General features: G+C 44.2%; 1 protein-coding gene across 2 annotated transcripts in view; it reads left to right on the top strand.

The window, feature by feature from the left end:
* clmna (calmin a) overlaps positions 1-19,908 on the top strand; it is a 37,584-nt gene extending 17,676 nt beyond the window's left edge. For both annotated transcript variants that reach the window (XM_072364907.1, XM_072364908.1), the window contains exons 3-13: positions 7,609-7,704; positions 7,787-7,870; positions 7,947-8,039; positions 8,415-8,611; positions 8,692-8,885; positions 9,216-9,298; positions 9,371-11,263; positions 16,265-16,386; positions 16,666-16,756; positions 16,841-16,887; positions 18,012-19,908. In XM_072364907.1, coding sequence (XP_072221008.1) covers positions 7,609-7,704; positions 7,787-7,870; positions 7,947-8,039; positions 8,415-8,611; positions 8,692-8,885; positions 9,216-9,298; positions 9,371-11,263; positions 16,265-16,386; positions 16,666-16,756; positions 16,841-16,887; positions 18,012-18,135 — 3,024 coding nt within the window. In that variant the 3' untranslated portion in view covers positions 18,136-19,908. The remainder of the gene's footprint in view (positions 1-7,608; positions 7,705-7,786; positions 7,871-7,946; positions 8,040-8,414; positions 8,612-8,691; positions 8,886-9,215; positions 9,299-9,370; positions 11,264-16,264; positions 16,387-16,665; positions 16,757-16,840; positions 16,888-18,011) is intronic.
* The last annotated feature ends 6,490 nt before the right edge of the window (positions 19,909-26,398 follow it).

Raw genomic sequence — 26,398 nt, 5'->3', positions numbered from 1 at the left:
GCCTAAGGCTGGCCTAAGGCTGGCCTAAGGATGGCCTAAGGGTGGCTTAAGGATGGACTAAGGCTGGCCTAAGGATGGCCTCAGGCAGGCCTAAGGATGGCCTAAGGGTGGCTTAAGGATGGACTAAGGCTGGCCTAAGGATGGCCTCAGGCAGGCCTAAGGCTGGCCTAAGGCTGGCCCAAAGCTGGCCTAAGGCTGGCCTAAGGCTGGCCTAAGGCTGGCCTAAGGCTGGCCTAAGGCTGGCCTAAGGCTGGCCCAAGGCTGGCCTAAGGCTGGCCTAAGGCTGGCCTAAGGCTGGCCTAAGGCTGGCCCAAGGCTGGCCTAAGGCTGGCCTAAGGCTGGCCTAAGGCTGGCCCAAGGCTGGCCTAAGGCTGGCCTAAGGCTGGCCTAAGGCTGGCCTAAGGCTGGCCCAAGGCTGGCCCAAGGCTGGCCTAAGGATGGCCTCAGGCTGGCCTCAGGCTGGCCTAAGGCTGGCCCAAGGCTGGCCTAAGGCTGGCCTCAGGCAGGCCTAAGGCTGGCCTAAGGCTGGCCCAAGGCTGGCCTAAGGCAGGCCTAAGGCTGGCCTCAGGCAGGCCTAAGGATGGCCTAAGGCTGGCCTAAGGCAGGCCTAAGGCTGGCCTCAGGCAGGCCTAAGGCTGGCCTCAGGCAGGCCTAAGGCTGGCCTAAGGCTGGCCCAAGGCTGGCCTAAGGCTGGCCTCAGGCTGGCCTCAGGCAGGCCTAAGGCTGGCCTAAGGCTGGCCCAAGGCTGGCCTAAGGCTGGCCTCAGGCAGGCCTAAGGCTGGCCTAAGGCTGGCCTAAGGCAGGCCTAAGGCAGGCCTAAGGATGGCCTAAGGCTGGCCTAAGGCTGGCCTAAGGCTGGCCTCAGGCAGGCCTAAGGCTGGCCCAAGGCTGGCCTAAGGCAGGCCTAAGGCTGGCCTCAGGCAGGCCTAAGGATGGCCTAAGGCTGGCCTAAGGCAGGCCTAAGGCTGGCCTCAGGCAGGCCTAAGGCTGGCCTCAGGCTGGCCTAAGGATGGCCTAAGGGTGGCTTAAGGATGGCCTCAGGCCTGCAGTCTCAGGTGGAAATATTAGTTGCTGGTATGTTAAGTCACACAGTGACCACAGTTCTGTCTGTCAGACTCCATTTAATCATAAAAACAAGATGGACTCCTCATTTAGCTCCTAAAGTTTAGTTAGTTAATGACTCCTGCAGGTTTCTTCCTTTATGTTTATGTTTTATGCATTTAGCAGACGCTTTTATCCAAAGCAACTCACAGCTGACAGTTACAGCCAATCATGTGTGGAGAGGCTGAAACAGGAAGTGTTTGATGCTTTCCACCCACAGCTGAAACAATGAACCATCAGGCTCTCGTGAACTTACAAACCTGTGGTGTAAAACAGTGTCATGTTAAGGTGAAAGCACCTGTGCTGCCAACTCACCTGTTGTTCTTGGAGTGGCCGTCATGTCTGACTGAGCTGCAGACACTTATCTGTCTCCTCTCAGACAATGAGCCTCTCTTCTCTGTGTCTGGCCTTGTGTCAAATCTCTGACCCACTAATTACACAATCAGATATTTGTTTTCAGTCATCTTGGAAAGTTCCAGGCCCTCACCCCTCCCCCAAGCTGCAGCCATCCATGTCCAGACAGGTTCACAGAGTTCCACGTGACTTCACGCTGATCTCAGATAAATCTGCAGTGTTCACAGGAAATGCACGTCTGGTGTCTCAGTGACCCTGCCTCCTCCTGCAGTGGATGTGATGTTTGCTGTCAGCTGGGACCATTCAGTGTTCATCTGTAGTCTGGCCTTCATATTCAGTTTCAATTCAGTTTTATTTATATAGCACCAAATTACAACAAATTTAATCTCAAGGCACTCAAACAATAAAGTCCAATTCAAGCCAATTGGAATTCAATTCATTGTAATCATAATCCAATGAAATACAATTAATTAATTTAAAAATAATCCAATTACTTCATATAGAGCCAATTAAAAAAATAATATCCGAGCTAAGGAAACCAACAGATTGGACCGAAACTTGTCTTCAGTCCAATCTCCCGTCCTGAGCCTGAGGGACTGTGGAAAGGAACGACTCCTTTTAACAGGAAGAAACCTCTGGCAGAACCAGAACCAGGAAGAAACCTCTGGCAGAACCAGAACCAGGAAGAAACCTCTGGCAGAACCAGAACCAGGAAGAAACCTCTGGCAGAACCAGGAAGAAACCTCTGACAGAACCAGAACCAGGAAGAAACCTCTGGAAGAACCAGAACCAGGAAGAAACCTCTGGCAGAACCAGAACCAGGAAGAAACCTCTGGCAGAACCAGAACCAGGAAGAAACCTCTGGAAGAACCAGAACCAGGAAGAAACCTCTGGCAGAACCAGAACCAGGAAGAAACCTCTGACAGAACCAGAACCAGGAAGGGTGGCCATCCGCCTCGACCAGCTGGGGTTTGAGAAGACAGAAAAGAGGGAAAAAAGGGGGGAAAAACACCATAACACCATTCAAAGGATACCTGCTGGAACAGGGAAACACAAGTTAATAACCACAATAATGTCACATGGACATAAAATCATTTGAGAAATTAAACAAGGGGAAAAAGAGAGGAAAGGTGTGACAGATGAGCTCCCCCAGCAGTCTAAGCCTATAGCAGCTTAACTATGGGATGTTTCAGGCTCACCTGAGCCATCCCTAACTATAAGCTTTATCAGAAAGGAAAGTTTCAGCCTGATCTTAAAGGTAGAGAGGGTGTCTGCTTCCTGAAGCCAAACTGGCAGCTGGTTCCACAGAGAGGGGCCTGATAACTGAAGGCTCTGCCTCCCATTCTGCTTTTAGGGGCCTGATAACTGAAGGCTCTGCCTCCCATTCTGCTTTTAGGGGCCTGATAACTGAAGGCTCTGCCTCCCATTCTGCTTTTAGGGGCCTGATAACTGAAGGCTCTGCCTCCCATTCTGCTTTTAGGGGCCTGATAACTGAAGGCTCTGCCTCCCATTCTGCTTTTAGGGGCCTGATAACTGAAGGCTCTGCCTCCCATTCTGCTGTTAGGGGCCTGATAACTGAAGGCTCTGCCTCCCATTCTGCTTTTAGGGGCCTGATAACTGAAGGCTCTGCCTCCCATTCTGCTTTTAGGGGCCTGATAACTGAAGGCTCTGCCTCCCATTCTGCTTTTAGGGGCCTGATAACTGAAGGCTCTGCCTCCCATTCTGCTTTTAGGGGCCTGATAACTGAAGGCTCTGCCTCCCATTCTGCTTTTAGGGGCCTGATAACTGAAGGCTCTGCCTCCCAGTCTGCTTTTAGGGGCCTGATAACTGAAGGCTCTGCCTCCCATTCTGCTTTTAGGGGCCTGATAACTGAAGGCTCTGCCTCCCATTCTGCTTGTAGGGGCCTGATAACTGAAGGCTCTGCCTCCCATTCTGCTTTTAGGGGCCTGATAACTGAAGGCTCTGCCTCCCATTCTGCTTTTAGGGGCCTGATAACTGAAGGCTCTGCCTCCCATTCTGCTTTTAGGGGCCTGATAACTGAAGGCTCTGCCTCCCATTCTGCTTTTAGGGGCCTGATAACTGAAGGCTCTGCCTCCCATTCTGCTTGTAGGGGCCTGATAACTGAAGGCTCTGCCTCTCATTCTGCTTTTAGGGGCCTGATAACTGAAGGCTCTGCCTCCCATTCTGCTTTTAGGGGCCTGATAACTGAAGGCTCTGCCTCCCATTCTGCTTTTAGGGGCCTGATAACTGAAGGCTCTGCCTCCCATTCTGCTTTTAGGGGCCTGATAACTGAAGGCTCTGCCTCCCATTCTGCTTTTAGAAACTCTGGGAACCACAAGGAAACCTGCAGCCTGAGAGCAAAGTGCTCTGTTGGGGAAATATCCAACTGTGAGATCTTTAAGATGTGATGGAGCTCGGTCATTAAGAGCTTTATATGTGAGGAGAAGAATCTTAAATTCTATTCTGAATCTAACAGGGAGCCAATGAAGAGAAGCTAAAACTGGAGAAACATGATCTCTGCTGTTAGTTCAGGTACAGCTGAGTATCATCAGCATAACAATGGGACTTTATGCCATGCTGTCTGATAATGTTACCTAATGGAAGCATGTAGAAAGTAAAAAGAATCGGTCCAAGCACAGAACCCTGAGGAACTCCATGACTTACTCTGGTGTGTGAGGAAGATTCTTCATTTACAAGAACAAACTGGAATCTATCAGATAAATATGACTTAAACCAGTCTAATGCAGCTCCTTTAATCCCAATAACATGTTCAAGTCTCTGTAACAGAATGCTGTGATCGATCGTATCAAATGCAGCTCTGAGATCCAACAGGACAAGAAACAAGTCCGCTATCAGAGGCTAACAGGAGATCATTGGTAACTTTCACCAGTGCTGTTTCTGTTCTATGATGCACTCTGAATCCTGACTGAAACTCTTCAAACAGATTATTTCTATGGAAATGATCACAAAGTTGAACTTTAGACAAAAAAGGGAGATTGGATATAGGCCGATAATTAGCCAACACTTCTGAATCAAGAGTAGGTTTTTTAAGTAAAGGTTTAATTACAGCAACCTTAAAAGTCTGAGGTACATATCCTGTCAACAAAGACCGATTGATCAGATCCAATATGGAAGTATTGATTAAGGGGAAAACCTCCTCTAACAGTCTGGTTGGGATTGGGTCTAAAATACAAGTTGATGGTTTAGAAGAGACTATTGCTGTTGTTAGCTCAGAAAGATCAACTGGGCAGAAGCCGTCTGAATACAAATCAGGTTCTAAAGATACTTCTAAAGCTGCTCTACTTGATGATACATCAGTGATAATAATGGGAAGGATTCCATTAATCTTCTCTCTGATAGAAACAATTTTATTGATGAAGAATCTCATGTAATCATCACTGCTGAGAGTGAAAGGAATACATGGCTCAACAGAGCTCGGACTCTTTGTCAGCCTGGCAGCAGCGCTGAAGAGAAACCTGGGATTATTCTTATTCTCTTCTATCAATAATGAATAATACGCAGTTCTAGCTTTACGAAGGGCTTTCTTATACGGTATTAAACTATCTTTCCAGACTAATTGAGACTCTTCTAAATTAGAGGAACGCCGCTGTCTCTCCAGCTTTCTTCAGTCTGCTTTAAAGCAGCTGTGAATTATACCAAGGAGCCAACCTCTTCTGACTGATTACCTTCCTTTCAGAGGGGCAACAGTGAAGCTATAGTGCTGTCAACAGGAGAGTCAAGTTCTACTGGAGTAAAATTTAGGTAGCCGTCCTCTGTCATATCAGCACATGGCAGTGAAGAAAAGGATGATGAAATCAACTCTTTAAATCTGGTTACAGCATTCTCTGACAGACACCTTCTTTATGTAGAATTCTTCTCAGAAGTCAAGTAATTTAAATAAAAAATTGTCAAAAAATGATCAGACAAGACAACACTGTTAATATGTGACGACTCAGTCTGTAAACTGTGGAGGTGACAGGAGGTGGTTTGCAGTTATGATGATTCTGAGTATATTCTGAGAGTATTTGTTTCAGACATCCCTCGATGCTTTGATTCTACTTTGTTTTAGGGTTCGGTAACGGCTCCACATCCCCACTGCTGTAACGGTGGAGAGCTTCCTCCCTGATAACACCCAGAAATAACTGGCAGCTTTACAGTCACTTCACTTCAGTCAAAAGAGAATCTCAATCATTTTATCTCCCTCTCTGGTTTGTAGGAACCTACATTTTTTATGTATAATTGTGTCATCGGCTGTGAAAGTCTGTGTGTTCGGTGGTTAAATCTGCTGTTGAGGGTCCTCAGTTTTCTGCTATCCAGCCGAGGGCTTTGTGTTTCTAAACCACTGATTCCTTTTTAACACTTGGTCTGTTACACAACATGATTGTGTAACAGAGTCAGAGACAAACTGCAGAGACATTAAACTGTCTGATCCACATGTCAGCAGCGCTGCCAGTGAGTTCTCCCTCATGAGATGTCAGACCGTTCCAGCATCTTTATGTCTGATGGAGTCTTTAAATACAGATGATGCAGAGGAGGTCTGTATAAACATGATTCAAACTAACTGAAGTCGTCTTATCAACACAAAAGATGTTCTGAAGAAAACATTCAACATCCAGCTACATGATGAAATGTGAGAAACAGAAGGCTGGATGACATGGTGGCTGGTTGGAGAAGCAGGGAACTGAAGTGAGGATGAGGAGGCCTGCATGGTGTTTCTTCCTCTGGTCGGGATGTTAACGGGCAGCTGGATTAAAACAGATCTGAGGTCTGTTTACGTCAAATAATCACAATGACACATCATCTGTTGTTGTCATGTGACTCCTGATGACATCATACAGTTCTCTGGTGCATCCAGAGACTCATGTTAAAAATAATAAAACCTGAGGATCTACCTACAACAACTTAACTACAAGTAACTAGCTTAATTACATGTAACTAGCTTAACTACAAGTAACTAACATAACTACATGTAACTAGCTTAATTACAAGTAACTAGCTTAATTACATGTAACTAGCTTAATTACAAGTAACTAGCTTAACTATAAGTAACCAATTTAACCACAAATAACAAACTTACCCACAAGTAAACAGCTTAGCCACAAGTAGCCAACTTAACTAAACACCTTAACTACAGGTAACCAACTTAACTAAACACCTTAACTACAGGTAACCAACTTAACTACAAGTAACTAGCTTAACTACAAGTAACTAACATAACTACATGTAACTAGCTTAATTACAAGTAACTAGCTTAATTACATGTAACTAGCTTAATTACAAGTAACTAACATAACTACATGTAACTAGCTTAATTACAAGTAACTAACATAACTACATGTAACTAGCTTAATTACAAGTAACTAGCTTAATTACATGTAACTAGCTTAATTACAAGTAACTAACATAACTACATGTAACTAGCTTAATTGCAAGTAACTAACATAACTACATGTAACTAGCTTAATTACATGTAACTAGCTTAATTACAAGTAACTAACATAACTTAACTATAAGTCACCAATTTAACCACAAATAACAAACTTACCCACAAGTAAACAGCTTAGCCACAAGTAGCCAACTTAACTAAACACCTTAACTACAGGTAACCAACTTAACTAAACACCTTAACTACAGGTAACCAACTTAACTACAAGTAACTAGCTTAACTACAAGTAACTAACATAACTACATGTAACTAGCTTAATTACAAGTAACTAGCTTAATTACAAGTAACTAACATAACTACATGTAACTAGCTTAATTACATGTAACTAGCTTAATTACAAGTAACTAACATAACTTAACTATAAGTCACCAATTTAACCACAAATAACAAACTTACCCACAAGTAAACAGCTAAGCCACAAGTAGCCAACTTAACTAAACACCTTAACTACAGGTAACCAACTTAACTAAACACCTTAACTACAGGTAACCAACTTAACCAGGTGTAACACATACTTTCAATAAAGAATCTAAAAAATGATATATTTCAGGGAGCCACCAGCTGTTTCTGCCATCACCATGGCAACAAACAGAAAAAGTAAAGAAAGCCATTCTGTTCCTGTTCTGATGGACAACTTTCAGTTTTAGACACATCATCTTACGCTGACTGAAACTCCATTGTTCCTCCCTTCCCTCCTCCCTCCTCAGTGTGAGCCGCCCATCCAGGTCCACGACCTGTTCCAGGACATCCAGGATGGACACATTCTCATGGCTCTGCTGGAGGAGCTCTCCGGCTGCAGACTGGTCAGACATTTCTGAGTGACCTTGTTGTTGTTGTTGTTGTGAAGGCCGGGCTGTAACACTTGTCTTCTGGATGATCTCACAGCTCCACGGCTTCAAGAAGTCATCTCATCGTATTTTCAGACTCAACAACATCGCCAAGGTCCTGACCTTCCTGGAGGAGAGAAACGTGAGCCGCTGTCCGTCATCTCTTCTGTCGATGACCATCAACCATGTGATGACCGTGTGTGTGTGTGTGTGTCCAGGTAAAGCTGGTCAGTATTGATGCAGCTGATGTAGCTGATGGGAACTCGTCCATCATCCTCGGACTCATCTGGAACATCATCCTCTTCTTCCAGGTAATCTCCTATTCTGTAAGTCTGTACACTGTTCACAACAACGCAAACAACAGAGCAACCGCGGGCCTGACAGAGCGACCACAGAGCGACCACGATGACGGGGCCTGACAGAGTCATAACGGGGCCTGACAGAGAAAACGAGGCCTGACAGAGAGACCACAGAGAGACCACGGTGCTTGACAGAGCGACCACGATGACGAGGCCTGACAGTGATGACGGGGCCTGGCAGTGATGACGGGGCCTGGCAGTGATGACGGGGCCTGACAGTGATGACGGGGCCTGACAGTGATGACACTCTGCAGCTGCTGATAAATATTGGTACAGCCCATCAGCCACTGGTGGCGTGTGGAAATAACCCTTCTCTTCTCCACCCAGATTAAAGAACTGACTGGAAACATCCGGAGCCAGTTCCCGTCCTCCTCCAGCCTTTCGTCCATCCCCAACAGCTCAGACTCCGACATGTCCCACAGTAGCACGCCCTCAGAGGAGAGGCCGTCTGCAGCTACCGCCATGAGGGAGAACAGCAAGGCCATCAAGAAGCTGCTGCAGTGGATACAGAAGAGAACTCGCAAGTGAGCAGCTCTTTAAAGTCATGAATGTGCCTGAGAGCAGCAAGGCCCGCTCTGCTCTGACAGAACATCTCATGTTACAGGTACGGCGTGGCAGTGCAGGACTTTGGGAAGAGCTGGACCAGTGGTCTGGCCTTCCTGGCTGTCATCAAGTCCATCGACTCCAGTCTGGTGGACATGAGGAAGGCCCTGCTGAGGAGCCCCAGGGAGAATCTAGAGGAGGCCTTCAGAATAGCTCACTACAGCCTGGGCATCCCACGGCTGCTGGAGCCTGAGGGTAACATACACCTGCCTGTGATGTTCTGACCCATGTTGGTAACGGAACCAGAATGGTTCTTTATTGTCTGAACAGGTTAAACTGACTATTCCAGCCCAAAATGTTTAACCAGCGCTAGTCTAGAAGTTATTACTGTTCTATTCTTAAAGGGGACATATTCTGCCCTTTTTAACAGTTTTACATTATTTCCTGAGGTCTTATTGAGATGTCCAGATGAGACAGTCTTAGGTCAAACACCTGTTGGTTTAAGCTCAGCGGCTCTCTGTATTAGCCCTGTTTTAACCCCTCTGCTAATTCACCTGTGAACTCCTCTGGTTTTTACCTGTTTAGATGTGGCCATCAACACACCGGACGAGCAGTCCATCATCATGTATGTTTCCCAGTTCCTGGAGCACTTCCCTGGCATAGAGGAGGTAGGATGTGCACGGTACGATGCTGTCAGCTGTAGCGATGAAGATGTGTTAACCTCTGTGTTTGTCTGCCAGCCGGAGGAGTCCCGCCAGCTCATCGAACGAAGCGTCTCCATGGGCCGACTCAACTTCCGTGACAGGGACTCGGACCACGGGAGGAACGGCGCCCACAGCCTGAGGGGGCGATGCTCCATGTTCCAGAAGGAACCGCCACCACCAAAGATCCTGATCTCCTCCGTGTCAGAGGACAGAAGCGTCCTGTCACCACGCCTCAGGGTGGTTGCTGCTCGCTCCTGGTCCAGCGAAGACTTTCTTACAGACTCCCCCCACATGGACGATGCCTCCAGCAGCGTGCATGTGGCTGCCACAGAGCAGGACTCCCCCCACATGGACGATGCCTCCAGCAGCGTGCATGTGACTGCCACAGAGCAGGACTCCGCCCACATGGACGAAGTCTCCAGCAGCGTGCATGTGGCTGCCACAGAGCAGGACTCCCCCCAGCAGTCACATGAGTCGGTAATCAGTGACTCTGCGATCAACTCGCCGGACTCCTGGATGGAGAGCGAGCTGATGCCTGAGAGGTTCTGTGAGAGTCACAGTGATGGGTCTCTGTGTGACAGTGAGTCGGCCTGGGATGTGTACCGGGCCACACCGGTGGAGGTGACCCCGCTCGATGAAGGATTCAACTCTTCTTTGGAGGACCGAGCTCCTGATGAGCAGTCCATGACTGGGTCATGCACAGAAGAAGAGATGTGCTCGCTGAAGAGCGCACGGGATGGAATCCATGGCCAGTCTGAAAGGAACCAGGACCTGGATAACCAGAACCAGGACCTGGGAACAGAACCAGAACCTGATCTAAGAGAGAGGAACAATCCAACTGAGATGGACTCGGAACAGAAGGATGTAAGTCCACCTCAAAAAGACAAAAAGCTCACAGAACCAGAACCTTCTTCTACACTCTGTGAGACAGAGGTTCTGATTTGCTCTGGAGCTGAAGATCTGGAATCTGATCAACCGAACCAGGTTCAATCGGGCCCCTCCACAGCTCTACAAGCACCTGATGAAGAAGATGGTGCTGCAGAGAGTCCTTACAGAGAGGAAGAGTGGGCTGAAGGGGAGCAAGGCGGACAGAGAAAGAACTCTGACAGCCAGGAAACGGGTTCTGGTCCAGATGAAGCAGAGGAATCTTTAAAGGAAAGGGATGACAGAGGCATAGAGACACCAAACAAAGACCATTCCAGGGATGAAGAAAGCAGCAGCTCATCTTCAGCAGTATCCCAACCGGGTCTGACTATCCCTCTGATCTCCATCTCAGAGGAGCCGGACGAAGAGGCGGTGGCTGAGCAGGTCAGCAGAACCCAAGGTCCAGAGGGACTGAACCACGTCAGCACGGTGGAGCAGCTGTCGGAAGACTTGACGAGAACACCCCCAGAACCAGTGAGTGGTCCAGACAAACATGACGACAAGCAGGCGGGTGGTTCTGCTGATGATTCTCAGGTGGGAAGTGACCTCACAGCACAGGGTCTTTCTGCTCAGCCTCTGAATCCTGAAGAAGAGATGAACCAGGGTTCTGATGGACACCAGGACCGACCCACTGATGCCTGTTCTGACACGGAGGCGGTCGGCATCCAGCAGAACTCTCTGGATCCAGACACCTTGAAACTGAACGGTCAGATAGCGGAGTGTTCTGAACCAGAGAGTGGATCCAGAACCCTGAACCCGTTTTACTCAGATCAGAGTTCTTCCACAGAGGATCTCGTTGGTGACCCGGTGGAACCCATGGATCTGTTCTACCCTGACAAAGAGGAGCCCGTGTTTACGGAGCCTTCTGACACCGACATTCAGAGGTGGCCTTCGGTTCTGAGCGTCTCTGCACTCCAACCAGCGCCGGCCTCAGAGGACCAAGAACCGGACCTGCAGGATGAAGAGTTCAGAGGGGACATGATGGAAGATCAGGCGCACATAAAGGTCAGCGTCTTTACGTTCTTGATGGCTTTGAGGTTCTGAATGGATCACAGTGATATTGCACAAAGAAAGGATGTTGGGACAAAGGCCCGGTTCTGATGAGACAAAGCATCATTACTGGTGTCCAGATTAAAGTCAGGAGTAAGACGTTGGTAGAATTTAGCCCCCAAAAAACATCCTATAGTATCCTGTCTGAACAGAACAATATCTGATACAGAACCCTGTTTCAAATAGAACCCTGTCTGATACAGAACCCTGTCTGATACAGAACCCTGTTTCAAACAGAACCCTGTTTCAAATAGAACCCTGTCTGATACAGAACCCTGTTTTAAACAGAACCCTGTCTGATACAGAACCCTGTTTGACACAGAACCCTGTCTGATACAGAACCCTGTTTTAAACAGAACCCTGTCTGAAATAGAACCCTGTCTGAAATAGAACCCTGTCTGATACAGAACCCTGTTTCAAACAGAACAATATCTGATACAGAACCCTGTTTCAAACAGAACCCTGTCTGAAATAGAACCCTGTCTGATACAGAACCCTGTTTCAAACAGAACAATATCTGACACAGAACCCTGTTTCAAACAGAACCCTGTCTGAAAGGAAATCTGTCTGATACAGAACCCTGTCTGAAATAGAACCCTGTCTGAACAGAACCCTGTCTAATACAGAACCCTGTCTGAAATAGAACCCTGTCTGATACAGAACCCTGTTTCAAACAGAACCCTGTCTGATACAGAACCCTGTTTCAAACAGAACCATGTCTGAAAGGAAATCTGTCTGAACAGAACCCTGTCTGATAAAGAACCCTTTTTCAAACAGAACCATGTCTGAAAGGAAATCTGTCTGAACAGAACCCTGTCTGATAAAGAACCCTTTTTCAAACAGAACCCTGTTTGACACAGAACCCTGTCTGACACAGAACCCTGTCTGAAAGGAAATCTGTCTGAACAGAACCCTGTCTGATACAGAACCCTGATTCAAACAGAACCCTGTCTGAAAGGAAATCTGTCTGAACAGAACCCTGTTTGACACAGAACCCTGTCTGATACAGAACCCTGTTTCAAACAGAACCCTGTCTGAAAGGAAATCTGTCTGAACAGAACCCTGTCTGATAAAGAACCCTTTTTCAAACAGAACCCTGTTTGACACAGAACCCTGTCTGAAAGGAAATCTGTCTGAACAGAACCCTGTCTGAAATAGAACCCTGTGTGATACAGAACCCTGTCTGAACAGAACCCTGTCTGACAAAGAACCCTGTCTGATACAGAACCCTGATTGAAACAGAACCCTGTCTGATAAAGAACCCTGATTGAAACAGAACCCTGATTGAAACAGAACCCTGTCTGAAATAGAACCCTGTCTGAAATAGAACCCTGTCTGATACAGAACCCTGTTTGAAACAGAACCCTGTCTGAAAGGAAATCTGTCTGAACAGAACCCTGTCTGAAATAGAACCCTGTCTGAACAGAACCCTGTCTGATACAGAACCCTGTCTGAACAGAACCCTGTCTGAAATAGAACCCTGTCTGAAACAGAACCCTGTCTGATACAGAACCCTGTTTTAAACAGAACCCTGTCTGATACAGAACCCTGTCTGATACAGAACCCTGTTTGAAACAGAACCCTGTCTGAAAGGAAATCTGTCTGAACAGAACCCTGTCTGAACAGAACCCTGTCTGAAATAGAACCCTGTCTGAAATAGAACACTGTCTGATACAGAACCCTGTCTGACACAGAACCCTGTCTGACACAGAACCCTGTCTGATACAGAACCCTGTTTTAAACAGAACCCTGTCTGATAAAGAACCCTGATTGAAACAGAACCCTGTTTGACACAGAACCCTGTCTGAAAGGACATCTGTCTGAACAGAACCCTGTCTGAAATAGAACCCTGTCTGAACAGAACCCTGTCTGACACAGAACCCTGTCTGATACAGAACCCTGTTTTAAACAGAACCCTGTCTGATAAAGAACCCTGATTGAAACAGAACCCTGTTTGAAACAGAACCCTGTCTGATACAGAACCCTGTCTGATACCGAACCCTGTCTGATACAGAACCCTGTTTTAAACAGAACCCTGTCTGATAAAGAACCCTGTCTGATACAGAACCCTGTTTGAAACAGAACCCTGTCTGAAAGGAAATCTGTCTGAACAGAACCCTGTCTGAAATAGAACCCTGTCTGAACAGAACCCTGTCTGATACAGAACCCTGTCTGAACAGAACCCTGTCTGAAATAGAACCCTGTCTGAAACAGAACCCTGTCTGATACAGAACCCTGTTTTAAACAGAACCCTGTCTGATACAGAACCCTGTCTGATACAGAACCCTGTCTGATACAGAACCCTGTTTCAAACAGAACCCTGTCTGAAATAGAACCCTTTCTGAAATAGAACCCTGTCTGACACAGAACCCTGTCTGATACGGAACCCTGTCTGATAAAGAACCCTGTCTGATAAAGAACCCTTTTTCGAACAGAACCCTGTTTGACACAGAACCCTGTCTGAAAGGAAATCTGTCTGAACAGAACCCTGTCTGAAATAGAACCCTGTGTGATACAGAACCCTGTCTGAACAGAACCCTGTCTGACACAGAACCCTGTCTGATACAGAACCCTGATTGAAACAGAACCCTGTCTGATAAAGAACCCTGATTGAAACAGAACCCTGTCTGAAATAGAACCCTGTCTGAAATAGAACCCTGTCTGAACAGAACCCTGTCTGATACAGAACCCTGTCTGAACAGAACCCTGTCTGAAATAGAACCCTGTCTGATACAGAACCCTGTCTGATACAGAACCCTGTTTTAAACAGAACCCTGTCTGAAAGGAAATCTGTCTGAACAGAACCCTGTCTGATACAGAACCCTGTCTGAACAGAACCCTGTCTGAAATAGAACCCTGTCTGATACAGAACCCTGTTTTAAACAGAACCCTGTCTGATAAAGAACCCTGATTGAAACAGAACCCTGTCTGACACAGAACCCTGTCTGATACAGAACCCTGTTTTAAACAGGACCCTGTCTGATAAAGAACCCTGATTGAAACAGAACCCTGTCTGAAACAGAACCCTGTCTGATACAGAACCCTGTCTGAAACAGAACCCTGTCTGATACAGAACCCTGTCTGATACAGAACCCTGTTTTAAACAGAACCCTGTCTGAACAGAACCCTGTCTGATACAGAACCCTGTCTGAACAGAACCCTGTCTGAACAGAACCCTGTTTCAAACAGAACCCTGTCTGAAATAGAACCCTGTCTGAAATAGAACCCTGTTTTAAACAGAACCCTGTCTGATACAGAACCCTGTCTGATACAGAACCCTGTTTGAAACAGAACCCTGTCTGAAAGGAAATCTGTCTGAACAGAACCCTGTCTGAACAGAACCCTGTCTGAAATAGAACCCTGTCTGAACAGAACCCTGTCTGACACAGAACCCTGTCTGACACAGAACCCTGTCTGATACAGAACCCTGTTTTAAACAGAACCCTGTCTGATAAAGAACCCTGATTGAAACAGAACCCTGTTTGAAACAGAACCCTGTCTGATACAGAACCCTGTCTGATACCGAACCCTGTCTGATACAGAACCCTGTTTTAAACAGAACCCTGTCTGATAAAGAACCCTGTCTGATACAGAACCCTGTCTGAAAGGAAATCTGTCTGAACAGAACCCTGTATGAACAGAACCCTGTTTCAAACAGAACCCTGTCTGAAATAGAACCCTGTCTGAAATAGAACCCTGTCTGACACAGAACCCTGTCTGAAAGGAAATCTGTCTGAACAGAACCCTGTCTGAAATAGAACCCTGTCTGACACAGAACCCTGTCTGAAAGGAAATCTGTCTGAACAGAACCCTGTATGAAAAGAACCCTGTTTCAAACAGAACCCTGTCTGAAATAGAACCCTGTCTGACACAGAACCCTGTCTGAAAGGAAGTCTGTCTGAACAGAACCCTGTATGAAATAGAACCCTGTCTGAAACAGAACCCTGTTTGACACAGAACCCTGTCTGAAAGGAAATCTGTCTGAACAGAACCCTGTATGAAATAGAACCCTGTCTGAAACAGAACCCTGTCTGACACAGAACCCTGTCTGAAAGGAAATCTGTCTGAACAGAACCCTGTATGAACAGAACCCTGTCTGACACAGAACCCTGTCTGAAAGGAAATCTGTCTGATACAGAACCCTGTCTGATACAGAACCCTGTTTGAAACAGAACCCTGTCTGAAATAGAACCCTGTCTGAACGGAACCCTGTCTGACACAGAACCCTGTCTGACACAGAACCCTGTTTTAAACAGAACCCTGTTTGACACAGAACCCTGTTTGACACAGAACCCTGTCTGAAACAGAACCCTGTCTGACACAGAACCCTGTTTCAAACAGAACCCTGTCTGATACAGAACCCTGTTTGAAACAGAACCCTGTTTGACACACAACCCTTTTTGACACAGAACCCTGTTTCAAACAGAACCCCGTCTGATACAGAACCCTGTTTGAAACAGAACCTTGTTTGACACAGAACCCTGTTTGACACAGAACCATGTCTGATACAGAACCCTGTCTGAAACAGAACCCTGTCTGAAATAGAACCCTGTTTCACACAGAACCCTGTCTGAAATAGAACCCTGTTTGACACAGAACCCTGTCTGAAAGGAAATCTGTCTGAAATAGAACCCTGTCTGAACAGAACCCTGTTTCAAACAGAACCCTGTCTGATACAGAACCCTGTTTGACACAGAACCCTGTCTGACACAGAACCCTGTTTCAAACAGAACTAGCTTTTCTTCTGAAGGTTCTGACCCTCTGCCTGAGAATTTTCTGGGGATATAAAGTTAATCACACAGTTAATCTTTTTAAGGCCCACCAACTCTTTGAGATTCATTCTCAGAAACCCTGAAGATCCACGGTGAAGGTCATCGTGTGACTCCAAGCGGAGTCTGACTCCTTCTTTCCTGTTTGTTACCAAGCTGCCGATCGTTTTCTCTCCTCCTGCCTCAGGCGATCAGGCAGACCAGCGAGGAGTCCGAGGACTCGCCTGCTTCCCAGGAGCAGTGTGTGCTGTGTGGGGTGACCATCGTGGGGCTGCAGGATGATGCTGGAGGAAGCCTGGAGTCTGAGAGGTAAGCCTGTGACTGTCAGAGAGCTTCTCCTGAACACATATCTGTGAAACACTGCAGCTCAGAGACAGGAGACACACATTAATGGGCTTCAGTTAATTACTACATCACAGCTTAGCTCCGTTCATGGTGGAATTAAAGTGTTAATGCAGACTTTTAGACATCAGGCCTCATGGTTCTGTTTCTGCTCTGTGCTTTTTCACATTAACATGATGTCCAGGATCCTCTGATGGTCTGTCTTCTCCTGTTTAGACCTGAGCTGATGGATTTTTGTTTTATCAGGAGGAGCTCAGGAAGTTCCAGCAGAGCAGATGAGATCCAGATCCCTCCGGTTCTCCGTCACAGGAAGGGCGCTCGCCTCACTGAGCACACGGTGCGTTTGAGGCTCCACTTCCTGCTCTCCTCTGATGATTTCTGCTGTATAGTAAGAGTGTGTCTGTTCTTTTTAAACTCACAGGACCATCAGAGGGCGACGCCCAGAAAAGCTTGCCACGATGATTTTTGGTAAGAATTTTCTCCTAACTCCAGTGATTCATACCTGATGGTGAACCTGGACCAGATGCCAGGACAGTTTTCTCTGAATACTGGTCATGTGTTCAGGACCAGATGCCAGGACAGTTTTCTCTGAATACTGGTCATGTGTTCAGGACCAGATGCCAGGACAGTTTTCTCTGAATACTGGTCATGTGTTCAGGACCAGATGCCAGGACAGTTTTCTCTGAATACTGGTCATGTGTTCAGGACCAGATGCCAGGACAGTTTTCTCTGAATACTGGTCATGTGTTCAGGACCAGATGCCAGGACAGTTTTCTCTGAATACTGGTCATGTGTTCAGGACCAGATACCAGGACAGTTTTCTCTGAATACTGGTCATGTGTTCAGGACCAGATGCCAGGACAGTTTTCTCTGAATACTGGTCATGTGTTCAGGACCAGATGCCAGGACAGTTTTCTCTGAATACTGGTCATGTGTTCAGGACCAGATGCCAGGACAGTTTTCTCTGAATACTGGTCATGTGTTCAGGACCAGATGCCAGGACAGTTTTCTCTGAATACTGGTCATGTGTTCAGGACCAGATGCCAGGACAGTTTTCTCTGAATACTGGTCATGTGTTCAGGACCAGATGCCAGGACAGTTTTCTCTGAATACTGGTCATGTGTTCAGGACCAGATGCCAGGACAGTTTTCTCTGAATACTGGTTCACACCTGAGCGTAGAAAGCCAAACGGTCTGATGTCTCAGATCAGCGTGCTAACGGGCAACCTTCAGCTGCTCTGACTGTGTTTCATTAGACTGTCGAGACACAAGTCTTGTTGGAGGGAACATTTTTATCTGTGCAGGAGGGAAGGAAGTCGTTCTCGGGAAATTTAATGTGTCTGCTTTCATTGATTTATCTCATGCACTTGGCTGTGTGCACATAACCCACAGTGAGAGCCTTTAAGACGCAGTGTAGTATCCAGCAGAGCAGATATGGGCAGCAGGCATGTGTTTCTTTGGCTTCCTAAATCCTTATTGATATTTTCTATTTCTTTTATTCTGATTTTATCTTTCTTTGGTCAGAAATGGATGATTTCTCTACAGTTTGAGCAGATCATGTTGCTTTACGACCCATGAACTGTGTGTTTGTAGGTTTGGTGAGAACTGGGAGCTCTACCTGCTCCTGCTGCTGTGGCTGCTTCTTTACTCCTTTTGGCTGCTGCCTCAGATTGACCCGAAGACGCTGCCGAGCCTGCTGCTCAACCTGGACCGCTGAACACGCCCAGGTTTACTGCCACCGCCCCCCCGCCACGCTGACTGCACTCTGAGGCTACATGAAGGCATTTTAATGTTTGTTTCTAGCTGATAGGGATTTAGTTTCTGTTTTACTTTGTACCAAACATGAAGATATTTTGAGAAAAAGTTGTGCTGATGTGTAAAAATAAAGTCACCAAATGTAATTTTACAAGTTTTAAAATGTTTTCTAAGTGAGAGGTTAGAAGGAGAACTTCTGGACTAAAGTTGCTGCTTTAAAAATCACATCAAATCATGAGAAAGATTTTTACAGTTTTAGAACATTTAACGCGACACAAAACCATATTCAGACTCTCTGTTTGTAGTCAGAAGACAACGGGGCAACACGAATGTGGATAAAAACACTTCTCCTGGAAACGTTATTGCAGAGCCTCACAGAGGAGGATCACAGCATGTGGGATTGTTACGGATTAGTTCTGTTCACACAAAGTTGAAATGGTGGGAACCAACCAGCAGTGTCCCTGTGAACCAGCTCAGACTGGTCCGTGGAGCTGAAGCTTTGTTCAGCATCAACATCAGGAAGCAGAAAGCGGCCGCTCTGCTGCTCTCAGGGTTGATACGGATAAACTCCACCTCTGTTCCTGGTCGCTAACAGCTGCGTCACACGAGCAGCTTTAGCACATCAGAAAAGGTGGATTTGATCAGTTTAAAATGTTTTATGCTGTAGAATATAAATGTTTTCAGTACCGGCTGCTTCAGATGCTCCTTAATCGTACAAAAAGATCCCAGAACAATGATAATTATTCATTTTATCAACACCAGCATGGTTTCCATCTTTTTCTTAGAAAAGGTGAAGAACAAAATATGAATGGAAACATTTGTTTTTTTAAAGATTTGATGCTCATCAGGATAAAATGACATCACCAGCTGTTTCTGCTCTGATTGTGACCACATCCCAGATATTCCCAGAGATGATATCATATCCCAGATATTCCCAGAGATGATATCATATCCCAGATATTCCCAGAGATGATATCATATCCCAGATATTCCCAGAGATGATATCATATCCCAGATATTCCCAGAGATGATATCATATCCCAGATATTCCCAGAGATTACATCATATTCCAGATATTCCCAGAGATTATATCATATCCCAGATATTCCCAGAGATTACATCATATCCCAGATATTCCCAGAGATTACATCATATCCCAGATATTCCCAGAGATGTTATCATATCCCAGATATTCCCAGAGATGTTATCATATCCCAGATATTCCCAGAGATTACATCATATTCCAGATATTCCCAGAGATTACATCATATCCCAGATATTCCCAGAGATTACATCATATCCCAGATATTCCCAGAGATGTTATCATATCCCAGATATTCCCAGAGATGTTATCATATCCCAGATATTCCCAGAGATTACATCATATTCCAGATATTCCCAGAGATTATATCATATCCCAGATATTCCCAGAGATTATATCATATCCCAGATATTCCCAGAGATTATATCATATCCCAGATATTCCCAGAGATTATATCATATTCCAGATATTCCCAGAGATTATATCATATCCCAGATATTCCCAGAGATTATATCATATCCCAGATATTCCCAGAGATTATATCATATCCCAGATATTCCCAGAGATTACATCATATCCCAGATATTCCCAGAGATTACATCATATCCCAGATATTCCCAGAGATTACATCATATCCCAGATATTCCCAGAGATTATATCATATTCCAGATATTCCCAGAGATGTTATCATATCCCAGATATTCCCAGAGATTATATCATATTCCAGATATTCCCAGAGATTATATCATATCCCAGATATTCCCAGAGATTATATCATATCCCAGATATTCCCAGAGATTACATCATATCCAAGATATTCCCAGAGATTACATCATATCCCAGATATTCCCAGAGATTACATCATATTCCAGATATTCCCAGAGATTACATCATATCCCAGATATTCCCAGAGATTACATCATATCCCAGATATTCCCAGAGATTACATCATATCCCAGATATTCCCAGAGATGATATCATATCCAAGATATTCCCAGAGATATTATCATATTCCAGATATTCCCAGAGATATTATCATATTCCAGATATTCCCAGAGATTATATCATATCCAAGATATTCCCAGAGATGTTATCATATCCCAGATATTCCCAGAGATTATATCATATTCCAGATATTCCCAGAGATTACATCATATCCCAGATATTCCCAGAGATGTTATCATATCCAAGATATTCCCAGAGATGTTATCATATCCCAGATATTCCCAGAGATTACATCATATCCCAGATATTCCCAGAGATGATATCATATCCCAGATATTCCCAGAGATTACATCATATCCCAGATATTCCCAGAGATTATATCATATTCCAGATATTCCCAGAGATTATATCATATCCCAGATATTCCAAGAGATTACATCATATCCAAGATATTCCCAGAGATGTTATCATATCCCAGATATTCCCAGAGATTACATCATATCCCAGATATTCCCAGAGATTACATCATTTCCCAGATATTCCCAGAGATTACATCATATCCCAGATATTCCCAGAGATTATATCATATCCCAGATATTCCCAGAGATTATATCATATCCCAGATATTCCCAGAGATTACATCATATCCCAGATATTCCCAGAGATTACATCATATCCCAGATATTCCCAGAGATGATATCATATCCAAGATATTCCCAGAGATATTATCATATTCCAGATATTCCCAGAGATATTATCATATTCCAGATATTCCCAGAGATTATATCATATCCAAGATATTCCCAGAGATGTTATCATATCCCAGATATTCCCAGAGATTATATCATATTCCAGATATTCCCAGAGATTACATCATATCCCAGATATTCCCAGAGATGTTATCATATCCAAGATATTCCCAGAGATGTTATCATATCCCAGATATTCCCAGAGATTACATCATATCCCAGATATTCCCAGAGATGATATCATATCCCAGATATTCCCAGAGATTACATCATATCCCAGATATTCCCAGAGATTATATCATATTCCAGATATTCCCAGAGATTATATCATATCCCAGATATTCCAAGAGATTACATCATATCCAAGATATTCCCAGAGATGTTATCATATCCCAGATATTCCCAGAGATTACATCATATCCCAGATATTCCCAGAGATTACATCATTTCCCAGATATTCCCAGAGATTACATCATATCCCAGATATTCCCAGAGATTATATCATATCCCAGATATTCCCAGAGATTATATCATATCCCAGATATTCCCAGAGATTATATCATATCCAGGAGATGATGTGATATGATATAAAACTTCGACTTTTGTAAACACGAATGTGTATTTCTGTCATTCTCAGAAAATATTAGAAGAATTAAGGTGAATCTGGCTAAATTTAACCAGTTAAAATGATCTGAAATTGCAACTTAACTTCTTAGTTTGAGAAGCTTTTCTTTTGACGTTGCAGCTTTCGTCCAGTTTTCTCTCTGAAGTTCTACCATAAAGATGTCAGATTTGTAAATATGACAGGAATGTTCCGGATGCCGTGTGCATGGAGCAGAGAGCAGGACCTCTTCCTTCCAGGTCCAGATTCTAGCAGCCGGTCAGTCAGCTGTTTGCCTTCCACACAGTCAGTGGTAATTTCAGGGTTTGGTTCTGATTCTGGAGGTGGTCCCCAGATGTTCTGCACATGACCGGAGAACAGAACCAGGTAATGTGCTGACTCAGCTGCAGGTTCTGACTGAAGCTTTGAGTGAGTCCTGCTCTCCGGCTGGATGAAAGCAGCCATGGTACCGTGCACGTTGGCGGTTTGTCTCCGTGCACATCTGTCAGAACCTGAGGTCAGAACTGCCAAAGATGATGAAGTGTTGATGCACAAACTCACCAGCAGTCGGAACACAACAGAACCTGGTTCTGACCAGGTGAGGTGAAGTGTTTTCTAAGTTCTGATGAAGAACGTTTCATATGATCTTTCTTTCCTTCTCTGCTCATTCTGAAGCTCTCTGAACCTTCAGCAGCTCCTCAGACCAGCTTCATGTCTTCAGACTTTTATCTTTTGGAGAACATCAGCCACAGCTTTAAAAGCACTCAGGTGGAGAGAATTATCCGGTCACAGCACTTGGTCTGCTGGGACGTGGACCCCCACCTTCACGTTCCAGACAAACATGCTCAGGAACGAACCAGGAGCCAATCAGATGTCCACAGCATGCAGCAGAATGATCCGGCTCCACGGCCAGCATCACAGGGTGGACCCCCACAATGTCAGGAGGGTGGTTTTAGTGTTCAGCTTCTTTTACCAGCCACAAAGCACCATAAACCCTGTATTCAGATTTGTTGTATCTGTAGAGGTTCTTTTTATTCTGAAGGGAAAACGGCCAGTGTGAGTGATCGATTGTGTTCTGTGTATATGATATATTAAGATGTTATTATATTGTAACTAATGCATTAAAGTGCTCCAGTATGCTCATTTACTGCGTCAGTAAATCTGTCCACTAAAAGGAACCTGATTCTGAGCTAAAGCTGAGACATTTTACGTGTTTATTGCACCTTACCCAGTGTGGATATAACATGAGACACGAGAACTCTGCTGTTAGTCACACTGAGAACGTTCATAACTTGAGCTTATTGCAGAGTAGATTGATTATTGTAGAAACTGGGTCAGTGTAGTGGTCTGTTAGGTTTGAATTAGAACACTTTCTTGTTTGTGAAATTGACCTTCAGTGTAATTCAGTGTAGAACAGAGCCATTATATTAGCCTTGTGACTGGCACTAAAGTCTTTTCTACTGTGTTATTCTGGATTATTTTCATATTTCCACTGTAAGGAGACTCTGATGGTTGTTTATACATCATAAAAACTGTCCAGCATGCAACACTGCAGGTGATCTGTCTTCTAGCCTGGAGTTCCCCAACGGTGTCACTTTCCCTTTTTTCCAAGAATCAACTTCAAATGAAATTCAGACAAACACATTTATCTGAATGTATGATATGAAATGTGATTATATGTCTGATCCCAGTTTCATCAGCATGAAGTGAATATCCAAAAGAAGCAAAGCCTGACAGCAGGAACCTGCTGCGAGCGTATGTTTGTGTTTCTTCCAGTTCTGCAGAACATTTAAAAGCAAGTCTGACCAAAGTTAGTAAGTAAAGTCAGTAAAAGACATCAGTCAGTAAAAGACATCAGTCAGTAAAAGACATCAGTCAGTAAAAGACATCAGTCAGTAAAAGACGAGCTGGAACAGAGAGACAGAACAACATAGAAGACCTGATGGGACTCAACTCCAAAGTAAAAGAGGCGACACAAGCCTGAGTGTCTATAAGCATGTGGGAAAGCTCACATTTGTGTTGAATTATCTTATAATTCGGATACAGTGACACGTGTCAAAATGAGACACAAAGTGGACAGTTTTAGAACATTTTAGCATGCTAACACCAAATGAATCTGATACATGCTGTCAGACTGCTGGACCGCTCGGTGTTTGGAGGACAGGCTGCAACCTAACTTAGTTTCACTAAGTTTCACTTAGTTTCACTTAGTTTCACTGTCATTGGTGCTGTTCCCTGAGAGATGAACCAGTGGCACATTCTGTCCTTTTAACAAGTTGACACAATTTACTGAGGTCTTATGAGAGGTCCACATATCTGCTGAGACCAGGCTGTTTGGAGCCCCCCCCTTCCCCTCCTGGGTTTGCTTCTCCTCACCATGACAATGACTGAACTAACCAAGGGGAAGGAAGACATTTTTGAACAGAAAGAGACTCTCCCTGCCTAAACTGTGGAATTATATCAGTTTGAACTGGAGTCAATGAGCTGCCAGAGAGGTTCAACCATCGAGGCCTCAACAGGACGATGGTGAAAGGTCAGTTTCTGTCATGCTGCTGAGGAGAGTTCAGGTGTGTTTACCTGCGTTACCTCATCAACATCTGGACAGCTGCTGATTTAATGCAGAAACACAGACAGAATGAAGCTGTTCCTGCAGTCAGAAACACTCCAGCTCTATAGATACAGATAGTTACTGATCCCAGAGGGAAACAGGTTAGCAGTTAGCTGTGAGTTAGCAGTTAGCTGTAGGTTAGCAGTTAGCTGTAGGTTAGCAATAAATTAGCAGCTAGCTGCAAGTTAGCAGTTAGCTGTAAGTTAGCAGTTAGCTGTAGGTTAGCAGTTAGCTGTAGGTTAGCAATAAATTAGCGGTTAGCTGTAGGTTAGCAGTTAGCTGTAGGTTAGCAATAAATTAGCAGCTAGCTGCAAGTTAGCAGTTAGCTGTAAGTTAGCAGTTAGCTGTAGGTTAGCAGTAAGTTAGCAGTTAGCTGTAGGTTAGCAGTAAGTTAGCAGTTAGCAGTAAATTAGCAGCTAGCTGTAAGTTAGCAGTTAGCTGTAGGTTAGCAGTAAGTTAGCAGTTAGCTGTAAGTTAGCGGTAAGTTAGCTGTAAGTTAGCAGCAGATGCTAGCAAACAATGCTTTCTCACCAGCAGTAATGGACCAAGCCAGAGATGTGCACAGCGTAACTCGCAGTAATGCATGTGAACCGTTAATTACTGCATTTAAACTTTTTATTATTGTAGTTTTAGGTATATTTATTTATTAGTAAAGGAAATGGGCCCCGCCTACCATTTCCCAACAACTTTTGTAATGTTACAAATTTTTAGAAATTGTTTAATTGGATACCAAACGGATACAGGCCTCAACAACAGGATGAGTCATCAGTATTTTTTATTTTTCCAGGATCAAACCAATTAAAATGCAGGTGGTAAATTGTAAAGGAAAGGTCACATGACAACACTTCAATTTAATCTAACTGATTTCATGTGGAAGGAGCTAAAATGTTCCACCATGGACTCTCTCCCTCACCTGACACCAAACGCCTGACCAGGTACAGCGAATAACCTTCAGTTTGGGTGGTGTCAATGCTGTAAATGTTCCTGTTAGAGCTGCATCAAATCATAAGAGAGATTTTTACAGTTTTAGAACATTTAACGAGATACAAAACCAGATTCAGATTCAGATTAGATGTAAATGGTGTAAATGTTCCTGTTGGAGCCGTTCTATCTCCGATTGTTCAAATCTGAGTTACATTTCAGTTTGTTTCTTCATTCTTTCCACTTTAATTCTAAATCTGCATTAATCAATTACAATCAATTTTGGTATTAAATGTCACTATTAAAAGTATTAAAATATTAATTTACAAAGTATAAAAGTCAATATAACACTGATGCACATTCATGATCTGTACCTGTGTAAAAGAGGCCCGATGAAATGTTTTTAATTGTATTTCATTAGAAAATAAATAAACTTGTAAAAAATGTTTTTAGAATCCATCTGTAGGTAAAACTGTCTCATCACAATATTTGATGTACTTTAAGCTCTTCGACTGAAAAACAACTAAGTTTATATGCTGTAATGCTGCCATCTGCAGGACGTCATGTTAAACATTCAGCTGAGGCTGAAGAATAAGGGGAACATTCTGAGAAATAAAACCTGTTGTTTTACCGCCCACAGCTTCCTGATTATGGGACAGAAATATTCTTAACCACCCATCACATCTATCCAAGTATCTGGTGTCCAGTTTAATGTGTTATTATAGTTTTTATAGTTCTCACACCCTGGAAAAGAGCAACAGAAGAAGAAACACACCACCATGGATAGATTACTTACTTTTAATGTCTTATTCTAGTAAAATATAACTGTATGTCAAAGCCTCAGAAGTGTTTCTGTATCAGATTAATTGGATGCATTTGGACTAAGATGGTTTTCCTCTCTTCGTGGGAATCTTTTTAACCAGAGAAGGTGCATTATTCAGTGGAAGAAAAGCTAAAACCTTTCTTTGAAAAAGATGTGTGATTTCATTGGAAGTTTCAGGTCTGAGACATAAAAGTTGTTTCATTCCTGTGGTTCAAACCATTATATGGAACAGCTTTTAATATTTTCCACATTTCAAAATAAAAACAAGTGGAAAGCACCAAGTTACAGTCACAGACATTCTGACCTGCCAGCCCAAACCGGTTGTTTTGTTCTTTTTTTGTGAGATAATTCCATCTCTTTGTATCTGATAATAATTCTGTTCACCCTGTGTGTTCAGTCTGGGGCTTCTGAACAGTTCAGGAAGTCCTTCCTTCCCTCAGAGATAACTTTAAACAAATGTTTTAGAACAACTGCTGTTGATTTTTTTTTTTGGCAAAAAATATTCACATTTTTGGGATTAATGAAGTATTATTGAA

This window comes from Leuresthes tenuis, unplaced genomic scaffold (assembly GCF_036924035.1).
Source record: "Leuresthes tenuis unplaced genomic scaffold, fLeuTen1.0.hap1 SCAF_15, whole genome shotgun sequence".
Classification (NCBI taxonomy): Eukaryota; Metazoa; Chordata; class Actinopteri; order Atheriniformes; family Atherinopsidae; genus Leuresthes; species Leuresthes tenuis.
Note: the sequence above shows the minus strand (reverse complement) of the source record. Positions and strands in the feature narration are given on the sequence as shown.